Source organism: Haliotis cracherodii, unplaced genomic scaffold (assembly GCF_022045235.1).
Source record: "Haliotis cracherodii isolate W230 unplaced genomic scaffold, xgHalCrac1.p SCAF_6, whole genome shotgun sequence".
Lineage (NCBI taxonomy): Eukaryota > Metazoa > Mollusca > Gastropoda > Lepetellida > Haliotidae > Haliotis > Haliotis cracherodii.
Window position 1 is genome coordinate 42,808,406 of NW_027266319.1, and position 12,987 is coordinate 42,821,392.

The 12,987-nt window shown below is 42.9% G+C and overlaps 1 protein-coding gene across 1 annotated transcript in view; it reads right to left on the bottom strand.

Moving 5' to 3' along the window:
- LOC139445005 (wnt inhibitory factor 1-like) overlaps nucleotides 1–11,710 on the bottom strand; it is an 89,275-nt gene extending 77,565 nt beyond the window's left edge. The window contains exons 1-2 of the mRNA XM_071226054.1: nucleotides 10,678–11,710; nucleotides 789–931 (exon numbers count right to left, since the gene is read on the bottom strand). Coding sequence (XP_071082155.1) covers nucleotides 789–931; nucleotides 10,678–10,840 — 306 coding nt within the window. The 5' untranslated portion in view covers nucleotides 10,841–11,710. The remainder of the gene's footprint in view (nucleotides 1–788; nucleotides 932–10,677) is intronic.
- Nucleotides 11,711–12,987: the final 1,277 nt, after the last annotated feature.

A 12,987-nucleotide genomic window follows, 5' to 3' on the forward strand; every position in this document is an offset into this window, starting at 1 on the left:
GTGCCACAAGCTCAATACAGTTAAATATAAAACCGTCATACAATCGGTCCAAGTTGTGCCACAAGCTCAATACAGTTGAATATAAAATCGTCATACAATTGGTCCAAGTTGTGCCACAAGCTCAATACAGTTAAATATATAATCGTCATACAATTGGTCCAAGTTGTGCCACAAGCTCAATACAGTTGAATATAAAATCGTCATACAATTGGTCAAAGTTGTGCCACAAGCTCAATACAGTTGAATATATAATCGTCATACAATTGGTCCAAGTTGTGCCACAAGCTAAATCCAGTTAAATATATAATCGTCATACAATTGGTCCAAGTTGTGCCACAAGCTCAATACAGTTGAATATAAGACCGTCACACAATTGGTCCAAGTTGCACCACGCTCACGCGTGTGCGTGTGCGTATGCGTATGCGTATGCGTGTGCTTGTGCGTGTGCGTGTGCATGCGTGCGTGCGTGCGTGAATAAGGCGTTAAGATTGTGAATAAGGCGTTAAGATTGTTTCTTTATGAATGTGTGTTGTCCAACGATCCTGAGATTGTCTGTGTCCATGGCTGGGAAGCTACCACGCTGCAACAAGGACCCCGCCCAACTCGTTAACACAGCCACGGTGATTTCATTCTTGAAACACCCTTACCTTCAACCCAGTACGACATCTATCTGAATATACAAAAACAACGAACTCAGGCGCATCTCAAGGTCAACTTTAAATGTACTGCATGGCCAACTTATTGAAAGCTATGGTACGATTGTTGCGTTAATAGAATATTGCACTTACATTCTCATTGCCTGCCTTCCACGTGAGGTTGACGGAATCCACGTCTGGCGGAATGACCATTGATGCAGACAATCCAGGATAGTTCAGAAATGGTGTGACTTTACCGTCCGAAATAATGGGTATGTCCTTTGCTAATTCAGTCCCTGAAAATACATACAACGTTTCTATCAACATGTCCCCGAACTACACTGAGGGGGAAACAGTGTTACATGTTATGAGCAGGTTAATCTGTGACAGAAATACAATGTGCGTGGACTTTTTTGGCACATGGAAGCACGTGGATATTCTAATGTGCGATCAGCAACGAGATACAGTTGGTTAGCTACAACCTGCTGCACAGTGATACCGTAATGTCATTCCCCACCTTCACGAGACACAATGGTAGACACAACAGACATCGTGTTCCAGATGCCCGCCTACTACATTCTGGCTCTCGGGGGCATTTACCTGCTTTTCTGCCCCCTCCCAAAGCTGAGTTAACATCGCTAACAAGAAACCGCTTCATGGCTGACAAGAAACCGCTATATTTCTAATAAGAATCGCCGAATCGCTAATAAGAAATGGCTATATCGTTCGTTTATAAGAAACCGTACCATGTCTTATAAGAACATGATTTATCGCCAACAAGAAAAAGGTTCATCGTTAATGAGAAATCGCATCATTTTTAATATTGACATTGACTCATACAATTGTCTAATTGCTAATTAGACATCGTGTCAATGCTATTAAGAATTAGCTTCAACGAAAATAAGAAATCGTTCATGGTTTATAAAGGAGTAAGTGAGTGTCGTTTTACGCCGCTTTTAGCAATATCCCAGTAATATGACGACGGGGGACACAAGATATGGTCTTCACACATTCTACCCATGTGGGGAATCATGGTTAACAAACATCGAGTTTTCGAAGAAGATCAGGTTTCGATTTGTATTCATGGTCATAAGTAAGAGCTGACATTTTGAAATATTTACATCAACAAAAATCTTTCTTCATTTCGAGTGAAGTGATTATCAAGGACAAACATGAAATCAATAAATGAAAGAAGTTTGTAAAAAAACATGTATACGAGACGATATTCCTTACTGATCATATCGCTGTGATTGCCAGATGTTGATGTCGGATTTCAAGATAAGTTGACTACATTTTCACTCAATACTCGTTCAGTGACAAACTATAATATCACAGTATATAGAATTAGCCTTGGTTTCGTTACGTTACAAAACTACAGGGTGTGTACCCAGGATGCTATATACTACAGTGACAAGTTGTAAGTACTTTATCTATGTATTGTTCGTGGTCACTTCCAGTATGTGATCAAAATAATCTTAACATCCGTAATATAATCCTTTGTATCAGAGAGATACACGCTATTCTCAAAAACATAATCTTCGTTAATCCAGAACGCTTCATGTGCGTGTGAATTAACTTTGAAATGTTAATATATAACTTCAATCCGCCATAAGATCTAACAATCTCCACTGCGAATGACGAGACGAGAATGTATATTTCAAGGCGAGAGAGCAAACACCATGGACACTTCCGCATGTTTTATGAAAATACGTCATGTGTAACGCTGGTTGATTTGTTGTGTTCCAAACCAAGACTTAGGCCAGGAAAGTGAGTAAATAACGAGGAGTAACTCGTATGCTGCCGGGATGTTCAAACTAATCCGAGTTTCTAGGTTTACAATGAGGTGATGAACGTACACCCGAGATCGGTACTCCATGCCATGATGAATGTAAACCCGAGATCGGTACTCCATGCCGTGATGAATGTAAACCCGAGATCGGTACTCCATGCCGTGATGAATGTAAACCCGAGATCGGTACTCCATGCCGTGATGAATGTACACCCGAGATCGGTACTCCATGCCGTGATGAATGTAAACCCGAGATCGGTACTCCATGCCGTGATGAATGTAAACCCGAGATCGGTACCCAATGCCGTGATGAATGTACACCCGAGATCGGTACTCCATGCCGTGATGAATGTACACCCGAGATCGGTTCTCCATGCCGTGATGAATGTACACCCGAGATCGATACTCCATGCCGTGATGAATGTACACCCGAGATCGGTACTCCATGCCGTGATGAATGTACACCCGAGATCGATACTCCATGCCGTGATGAATGTACACCCGAGATCGGTACTCCATGCCGTGATGAATGTAAACCCGAGATCGGTACTCCATGCCGTGATGAATGTACACCCGAGATCGGTACTCCATGACGTAATAAACGTACACCATAGTTCGAATCCACATGGAGTTCAGTGTAGGCGTTGTTACTGCAAATACCCGTTAGAATAGCCAGTGATGTTTGTCATCTGATTAGTTGTAATATCTAAATTGATGGACAAGTTAACCTAAGTGGCATTCCTGAAAAGTGTGGGCAGATAATAGAGCATCACATGATCAAGGCTATTCCCCTGTGTCGACTACCTAAACATGCAGTTTATAACTGCATCGCTTAGAAGAACACGATAAGAGCACTTATTCTACAAACCTTCTTTCAGTATTAAAACGGTTCATAACATTGTATTAGCGAGTTAGTATTAAACAAAATGGTATCCACCATGGGACTGTGTGTGTGTCGGCTGTGAGAAGGCCCGGTGCCAGAGTGCAGCTCGCCGAAAGAAGCTCGGGCGCAGACAATGACATTATGACAGAAAATGACACTTTTGTTACGTCGTTGTCATGTCGATTTTAACGCATCATCAGTATTAATACTTAATACGATTGTGTAAAATGGGATGAGTTGGACATGATTATATACCGTGTGTATGTTTATGGACTTGATAGCGTAACCAAGTGTATGGTGATGAGATAGGCACCATGACGTAACCAAGTGTATGGTGATGAGATAGGCACCATGACGTAACCAAGTGTATGGTGATGAGATAGGCACCATGACGTAACCGAGTGGATGGTAATGAGATAGGCACCATGACGTAACCAAGTGTATGGTGATGAGATAGGCACCACGACGTAACCAAGTGTATGGTGATGAGATAGGCACCATGACGTAACCAAGTGTATGGTGATGAGATAGGCACCATGACGTAACCAAGTGTATGGTGATGAGATAGGCACCATGACGTAACCAAGTGCATGGTGATGAAATAGGCACCATGACGTAACCAAGTGTATGGTGATGAGATAGGCACCATGACGTAACCAAGTGTATGGTGATGAGATAGGCACCATGACGTAACCAAGTGTAGGGTGATGAGATAGGCACCATGACGTAACCAAGTGTATGGTGATGAGATAGGCACCATGACGTAACCAAGTGTATGGTGATGAGATAGGCACCATGACGTAACCAAGTGTATGGTGATGAGATAGGCACCATGACGTAACCAAGTGTATGGTGATGAGATAGGCACCATGACGTAACCAAGTGTATGGTGATGAGATAGGCACCATGACGTAACCAAGTGTATGGTGACGAGATAGGCACCATGACGTAATCAAGTGTATGGTTATGAGATAGGCACCATGAAGTAACCAAGTGTATGGTGATGAGATAGGCACCACAACGTAACCAAGTGTATGGTGATGAGATAGGCACCATGACGTAACCAAGTGTTTGTTAATGAGATAGGCACCACGAAGTAGCCAAGTGTATGGTGATGAGATAGGCACCACGACGTAACCAAGTGTATGGTGATGAGATAGGCACCATGACGTAAACAAGTGTATGGTGATGAGATAGGCACCATGACGTAGCAAGTGTATGGTGATGAGATAGGCACCACGACGTAACCAAGTGTATGGACATGAGATAGGCACCATGACGTAAACAAGTGTATGGTGATGAGATAGGCACCATGACGTAACCAAGTGTATGGTGATGAGATAGGCACCATGACGTAACCAAGTGTATGGTGATGAGATAGGCACCATGACGTAACCAAGTGCATGGTGATGAGATAGGCACCATGACGTAGCCAAGTGTATGGTGATGAGATAGGCACCATAACGTAACCAAGTGTATGGTAATGAGATAGGCACCATGACGTAACCAAGTGTATGGTGATGAGATAGGCACCATGGCGTAACCAAGTGTATGGTGATGAGATAGGCACCATGACGTAACCAAGTGTATGGTGATGAGATAGGCACCATGACGTAAACACGTGTATGGTGATGAGATAGGCACCATTAGGTAATCTTGTGTATATGGTGATGAACTTCGAGATGTAATCTTGTGTAGGCGGTGATGAACTTCGTGATGTAATCTTGTGTGTCTGGTGATGGACTTCTTGACGTAACTTAGTGTCTGGTGATGGACTTCTTGACGTAACTTAGTGTCTGGTGATGGACTTCTTGGCGTAACTTAGTGTCTGGTGATGGACTTCTTGGCGTAACTTAGTGTCTGGTGATGGACTTCTTGACGTAACTTAGTGTGTGGTGATGGACTTCTTGGCGTAACTTAGTGTCTGGTGATGGACTTCTTGGCGTAACTTAGTGTCTGGTGATGGACTTCTTGACGTAACTTTGTGTCTGGTGATGGACTTCTTGGCGTAACTTAGTGTCTGGTGATGGACTTCTTGGCGTAACTTTGTGTCTGGTGATGGACTTCTTGACGTAACTTAATGTCTGGTGATGGACTTCTTTGCGTAACTTTGTGTCTGGTGATGGACTTCTTGGCGTAACTTAGTGTCTGGTGATGGACCTCTTGACGTAACTTTGTGTGTACGGTCATGGACTTCTTGACGTAACTTAGTGTGAATGGTCATGGACCTCTTGACGTAACTTAGTGTGTATGGTCATGGACTTCTTGACGTAACTTTGTGTCCGGTGATGGACTTCTTGACGTAACTTTGTGTCTGGTAATGGACTTCTTGACGTAACTTTGTGTGTGGTGATGGACTTCTGGATATAACTTACTGTATGGTGATAGACTTCTTGACGTAACCTAGTGTGTGGTACTTTTGGTAAAAGTATTGTTCCTGTGCATACATACCTAAACACATATAGTGTAAGTACATTGCACGTGGCAGGTGAAGACGAATTCCACTGCATCATTCCTATACAATAGCCAATGTCATATGGGAGATCAGAGAGAAACCTTCCACACATTCAAATGCGCACCTCGCATAGTCAAACAGAAATCAGTTATTTCTAAATTTCTAGCAATGCCATTGTTGTCTAATATTGTTGCTACACTAGCATACCTTCTACTATGTTTATTACAGTCAGCGATGTCTAGTCGTAAACAGTACAACAGGCAATATATTCACGACATTGAAGTTAGTGTGCTGACGTACATAGTTGATGTTATTAAAGGTTACACTTGTCCACAGATGTAGCTATCAATACATAGATGTGTTGCTAAAAGTTGTTCTCGATTAACAGGCACGTGGCCTTTACCTAGAGGGCGAGCTGTGGCAGTGTTCCTCCTCCGTGCAACTAGCCTACACCGACCGGCCTTCAGCAGCCTGCTAGCCATTACTACGTTACAGTATACACACTTTGGACTTTTCCCTGAGAAAAACAATACTTTTTACATTATTGCAAGCAAACATGTTTCCAATTTGGCAGACATCAACAGTGGTGGAGCAAATCACTTGACATTCTTAAATCTAGCATTTGTGTTGGTTCGCCTGATGGTTGTCATTGCTGCGCGTGCACAGAGTAGGGGCAGGACGGCCCACATAACACCATGTACTTCTGCTACTTCAATAACCATCTCGCCAGGTGCACTCGCTGACTCCGCCATTCAGATACTTCTAGCCAACGAAAAAAGGATACAGCAATAAAACATATTGGTCTCCGTCGTAAATATATCTACAAACCTACAACCCCGCCAGTCCCGCGGCGTACAGTCATTTATTTCATGATATCAATGAATATCCTGCGCAGATGTCCCCGCGCTGAGTCCAGCGAGTTGCTCTAACGCACGCTGTAGTAGGGCGTGTAACTATTCACACATACTTCCCAGTGTTCTCACAAGACTTTAGACATACGTCTAAGTAATTACTTACATATATTCTCAGATTTCTACTTTTTAATTGATTCCGTATATCTTTGAAAATATATGTAATGTGGTTTTGCATTATTCATTTAGAATGTAAAGCCATAAAAAGACTCAAAATAAGTGTTCCTAACAACGTTTGCGACAACAAGGGAGAGTATTTCTTTCGATATTAATATGTATAACTACTTTCAGAAGGCATATTGGGCAGACCTACTGGTTCGTATTGTCGTAGTAAGAAATACCTTTAGTATGCTAATTTTCACTTTTTTTTATTTAAGAACGTGAGATAAATAAATATAGTTAAAACATAACAGGAGGACACTAAGTCGGGGAAAGGATTTTTTAAAATAAAATGTACCGCCTCCTTTCTATGTTGTCATCGCCAATCATGAAATGAGCAGGAATATTTTAACATAGCTGATACCGGAAGAAACAGCTACAACTCCAATGAAATGCACTTCCCTTGGGAGCCGAGAAAAGGCAGCGGTTTAAATACAGTCCAGTTTTATAAGAAAGGTAGAACTATTTATCAGACCTTTAAAATCCAAAGGGATCATTTCAATTGTGATATGGACAGCGTTAGTTGTGTTGTGTAAATATTTCGGGGCTGTATTAGAAATATGAATGCTAATACCAATAACCTTTAGTCTAATACACGAAACATAATAAATTACATAGGAATTAATTGTTCCATTGAACATTTCAGAAAATGTCACTCTGCATAGTGTACTAACATGAGAAACTTAATATCTTAAAAACATCGTTACTCTGCAGAAAACTTTCAAATCATTAATGCAAATGCGATTTCTAGCGGCGTCTACGACTTCTACAATCCAACAAATATTCACGAACGAAGATATTTACACGAATTACTTTCAGTGTGCTATACATACTTGCAGCCATTGTCATTATAAAACAAGGGGCTAACAAAGCAGTTTGTGAGAAAAAAGAAAAATGTTTTTAATTCACCGCAAATCTATTTTATTTTAAAAATTAACATTTCCGACCTTTAAAAAGTGTATAAATTTCTACTTTGGCCTTATACCAGAGTTATCTGACGATCACCTTGTGAGAATAAATATCGGGTCGTATAGGCGTTCTCACAATCAGTTTGCTTGAATACACTTTCCTAATCAGGGGTCATAATTTTATAAATTTGCTTTTTCTATAAGGTCACTTTTGATTTTACTATCCAAATAAAAAGGACATTATTTTTGAATGCCCATTGAAATCATCGTCTATTTATGTGATTTATATTCAAATGGATATACACAGGTTTTGTTAGCAATATTCTTAGCTGACTTTCATTCGAAAAACTAAACCCTTCTCGTGAACTCTCTACATCTGATGAAATAGTCAGCAATGTATCACACTCAATTAAACCTATGTTTAAAGTGTGCGTGTTATATACATCGACCACAGCCAAACATATGCTGCATGAGAGCCAGCAGTCGGTCGGGTAGCTTCACGAGGCCCCTAGTGTATACATGTTAGAACCATTGTGGGACATTCGTTGACGAAGAAACAGCATGAATCAGTTGACGCAGAGACAGAAGACATGTCAAACAAGCTGTTAATCGTCCCTTCCCCTCAATTGTCGCTTAGCCAGGGGTATGAGTCACAATCGCACATCTCCATTGCGCACTCAAGACACATGTAATCACAACAAAAGGTTTGTTTGAAAACAAAAAATATTAAACATTAAACAGATTTCTACCCGACATCTACAATTCATTATCACAGAAATATCAACACACTAATTCTATTTCAAACTGAATGAAATGCGTCAGCACGTTGATATTAAATATTCTGTATATTTCTTTAAAATGAAAGAGTTATATCTTACTGGCTCCGCACTGATCTCAACACGAAGTAGCAGCGTACATGATGAAATACCTATGCAGCTTGTAGAACGTGACGTGTGATATCATCGTCCACTACTGTTCTCGTTTATATATAGCGACTAGAATTATATATACAAGCCTCATTTGTAATTAAATATTAAACAACATGGACATAAAACCAACTAAATGTGTACGCCCTGATGAACGTGTTGATTACCAAAGTGAAAATTAAAACATCTCTCAAAATAATTGTAACTTCAAGGAAAATGGTCCTACCAGTTGCTCGTTCAATGCCAGTAGTGAGGGCCATTTTTCTAAGTTCTAATGTGACCATTTAATACTAGTGTGACCAAGGGCTACTGCTCTGCGCGTGGTTTAGGAACTGCAGTTTCTTTATCATTTCCGCCTTATTGCCCCTTAATTCGCAAGGGGTAGTTACAGTTAATGTGCCATTAACATATCTCCCCTCGTCATGGAAGTGTTTTGAAAATCCTACACTCATTGAATACGTACATAAGTGCTATGTCAAGACATTTAAAAACGAAATACCCTAGCTTTCTCCCGTAAGTGATCATACAAGAACATAGCGTACATCATTTCTTCCGGCCGCAATGACGAATAACTGGCAAATGTCTTTTTGGCATAGCAGCTCGGAATAGAAATGCTCTTGTCCATAAAAGAACATCATGTAGAATCGCTCTTATATACATAAATACCGTGACTAAAATGTGTGTACAATACACATGATATTCATATCAGCCTTGTGAATGAGATCGCGGGCTTGTAGTACTGATCACTGAATGCGTAACACAGGCCTGGGACGGCATGTTGACTTACACCGCTGCTTGGAATCAACTACGTCTAAGATAAATAGAAAACTCGACGATAAAATATAACCGTTTCTATTGCACTGTATCTTAACATAACTTGAAAAATGGCAAGGGCAAAAATCCTAAAATCTACCACGGACTTGGTTATATAGGTCCTTGAATCTACTAAACACGATTTGCGTGTCGGGAAAAATAACTAAAAGCTGGGCTTACCAACTCTTAGGAAAAGTGAATGTAGTGTTGTTGTGCCGTGTAGAGGAAACTAGTGGAGTTGAGATTGTTTCTATAGGGCACTCGCCGACACGCTGGGCCCAGGAAATAAGTTCTTCTGAAGATATTACATTCTGCCTCTATACCGAAATGACTACTTGTCGACGGGAGGCCGTCTTATTCAAACTGGAATTTCCATGTTTTTCGACTGCCATAAAATATGTGAATATCTGACAGGGTTGCATGCATCCCTTGTACCCCAGTCATCCGGCCGGCACCGGTGAGGTGAAAGTCCATACGTGCCGCGACCATGGTGTATCTGACTTTACAGACACGCGCCCCTCTCGGAGTTAGTACTATCACCTGCTGCATCCCATGTAAGAAGTTGTTAATGTGCTCAACACGCTTCCTTTGCACACACAAACCTACATATACCAATCCGTCAACAAACATCGTCTTTATATCTGGCGTCGAAGTACCGCCGTACCACCTATCATTGCTACATAATCCATATGTTTTGTGAGAAAAGTTTCAATCAGTTCTTACGATCATAAGATTTCAAACTTTCTTTTGCATTTTGTGTGGCTTATATATAATCCTGTGGAGAACTCCGTGTGGTGATACGCCGTCACGGTACCACATCGCCTGGTGATTACCGTGAAATATACTGAAAGCAGCGCGCGCGGGTCAACACCATGCAAAGGTCAGTGACAATAATTTCAAGGGAGGCGCGAAATCATTATACAGACACGACAGTACTGTGTATCGCTGCGGAAATGTACACAGCAAAATGGTTTCACAAAGTGTGAACTTTGTGTGAGAGTTGTGAGAGCGACGACCATGATGAGTTCTAAATGTCTATTTAGCCTACTAGTTGTAGCTTACCTTAACGCTGTGTTACGTACATAACTGCAGGTCACTGAACAGGTCTGACTGTTTTATTTAAACGGTCTGACTAATACGCATGTAAGCAAAAATATGGAAGCACTTTGCCAAGCTAGATGTCCCTGAAATAACTCACCAATAAGTTCTCTGATCTGAGCTTTATCTATCCACAACGACAGGCGACTGTGTCCGCGCGACCGACCGACGACGTTGCCGAGGCACATGGAGAGAAGAAGGATGACCACCAGTAGCCCACCGACCCTCCCCAGCATGGCGGGCCCCAGGCCGATAACGCCCATCAGCCGGACAGGCAGGGGTTGAGGCGGGGGTGGGGTGACACCCGGGAATCAGCAGCCAGGGTGGGTGGGACACACCTCTGTTTTCTTTGTAGGTACACTACTCACGGATGGGCACACATCGCACATTAATGTACACTGATACTGTGGCAAGGGCCGATGTCTCATCCTCCATACAAGCAGTGAATGATTCCCTCTGAGTGCGTTGTGTGTCGCCACATGAAGAGTACCCCCCATGTACAGCAACTTGGACTGTGCTGGGTGATATCACTGGACACAATATTACACACACCAAATAACACTCCTACTCCGTTCAATGGTACAGGTTACTAAGAGGTACACAATTTCCGCAAATCCTTAAGAATGGTAGCTGTTAGATCTCACAGTACTTCCGACACCGAGTCTACTGATCCTTACCCGCGGGCAACCGGGTGCAATTGACCATTACACAGCCTTAGGACTAGGTCTGCTTGTTTCATTGACCACTGGCAAAATAGCCCGGCACAGCTGGGGGGTTGAGGTAACATCCTGTCCCTCCCATCGTCCAGCCCTACCCGGCTAACTAATTCAAGACCAGGGTGCCCGGGGGGTGGTGTTGACGCCGCTACCCTCAGAGGAAAACGAGATCACAGTTATACGTTTACTCCTTGAATTCATAATGTGTACAGCTTTGAACAAACGTTCTGAGAAACATGACTAAAGTTTCCAAGTTTCCATTAAGTTGAGTCGGACGTGTTTCCTCCAGTGCCAGTGAATGTCCAGTGACGGAGCAAGTGAGGAGCGAGGGTGATTCAGCCTTGTAGAGAGGCACGTGTAGACAGACAGAGGCAAGTTGCGGGCGGGTGAACGAGCGAGCGGGCGGTCGGTCGGGCGGTCTCCCAGCACTGAGGTAGAGCGATCGTGTGTTTCTCTCCACCGACACACTACTGCTGCCAGGCACAGAGATTGGTCTACACAGACAAATCTCCGTGCTTTTATTGTCCAACTCCTATTGACAGTTGTGGCCATGGGGTCATGGGCTCTGGTTGTGTTTGGGAAAGCGTAATTAGTGAAGGGGTGATGTTGACTCGAGCTATGGATAAATATTGTTCTTGCCCCGTCTCATTAAGTGAGTGTCGACTCTGCATTTAACATAGGGGCGGTTTCCCAGCGAGTACGAGAAACGATTTCAAACAAATCAGTTAAAACCGAACCTGTTTTTCGACCGACTCTGAAGACATCTTTATGTAAAGCACTCGTAATATGTAGTTAATTACAACTTCTTGTTTTTGAGTCCAACTAGATTTCACATCAAACAATGCAATCCATAGCACTTGGCCCAAACAAAGACGGAGAATTCTGGAGGCCCATAAACAATTATACTGAAGGCCCAATAGTCGGGTAGAGATCAACGGGTGGATGTAGAATTGCTTTCAGTTTACTGATGGATGTTGGGATAATGAGAGACTCACAGACGGATGGGGGTTCCGATAATAAAGCCCAAGAGGACGGGTGGGTGTTCGGATAATGAGGGACCCACAGACCGGTGGGTGTTCAGATAATCAAGGACCCTGAGACGGGTGAGTGTTGGGATAATGAGGGACACACAGACCGGTGGGTGTTCAGATTATGAAATACCCACAGACGGATGGGTTTCAGATAATGAGGGCCCCACAGACGGGTGACTGTTGAGATAATGAGGGACCCAGAGACGGGTGAGTGTTCAGATAAAGAGTGACACACAGACGGGTGGGTGTTCGGATAATGAGGGACCCACAGACCGGTGGGTGTTCAGATAATCAAGGACCCTGAGACGGGTGAGTGTTGGGATAATGAGGGACACACAGACCGGTGGGTGTTCAGATTATGAAATACCCACAGACGGATGGGTTTCAGATAATGAGGGCCCCACAGACGGGTGACTGTTGAGATGATGAGGGGACCCACAGGCGGGTGGGTGTTCAGATAATGAGGGACCCAGAGACGGGTGAGTGTTCAGATAAAGAGTGACACACAGACGGGTGGGTGTTCGGATAATGAGGGACACACAGACTGGTGAGTGTTGACATAAAGAGGGACCCACAGACGGGTGAGTGTTCAGATAATGAGGGTCCCACAGACAGGTGGGTGTTCAGATAATGAGGGACCCAGAGACGAGCGAGTGTTCAGAT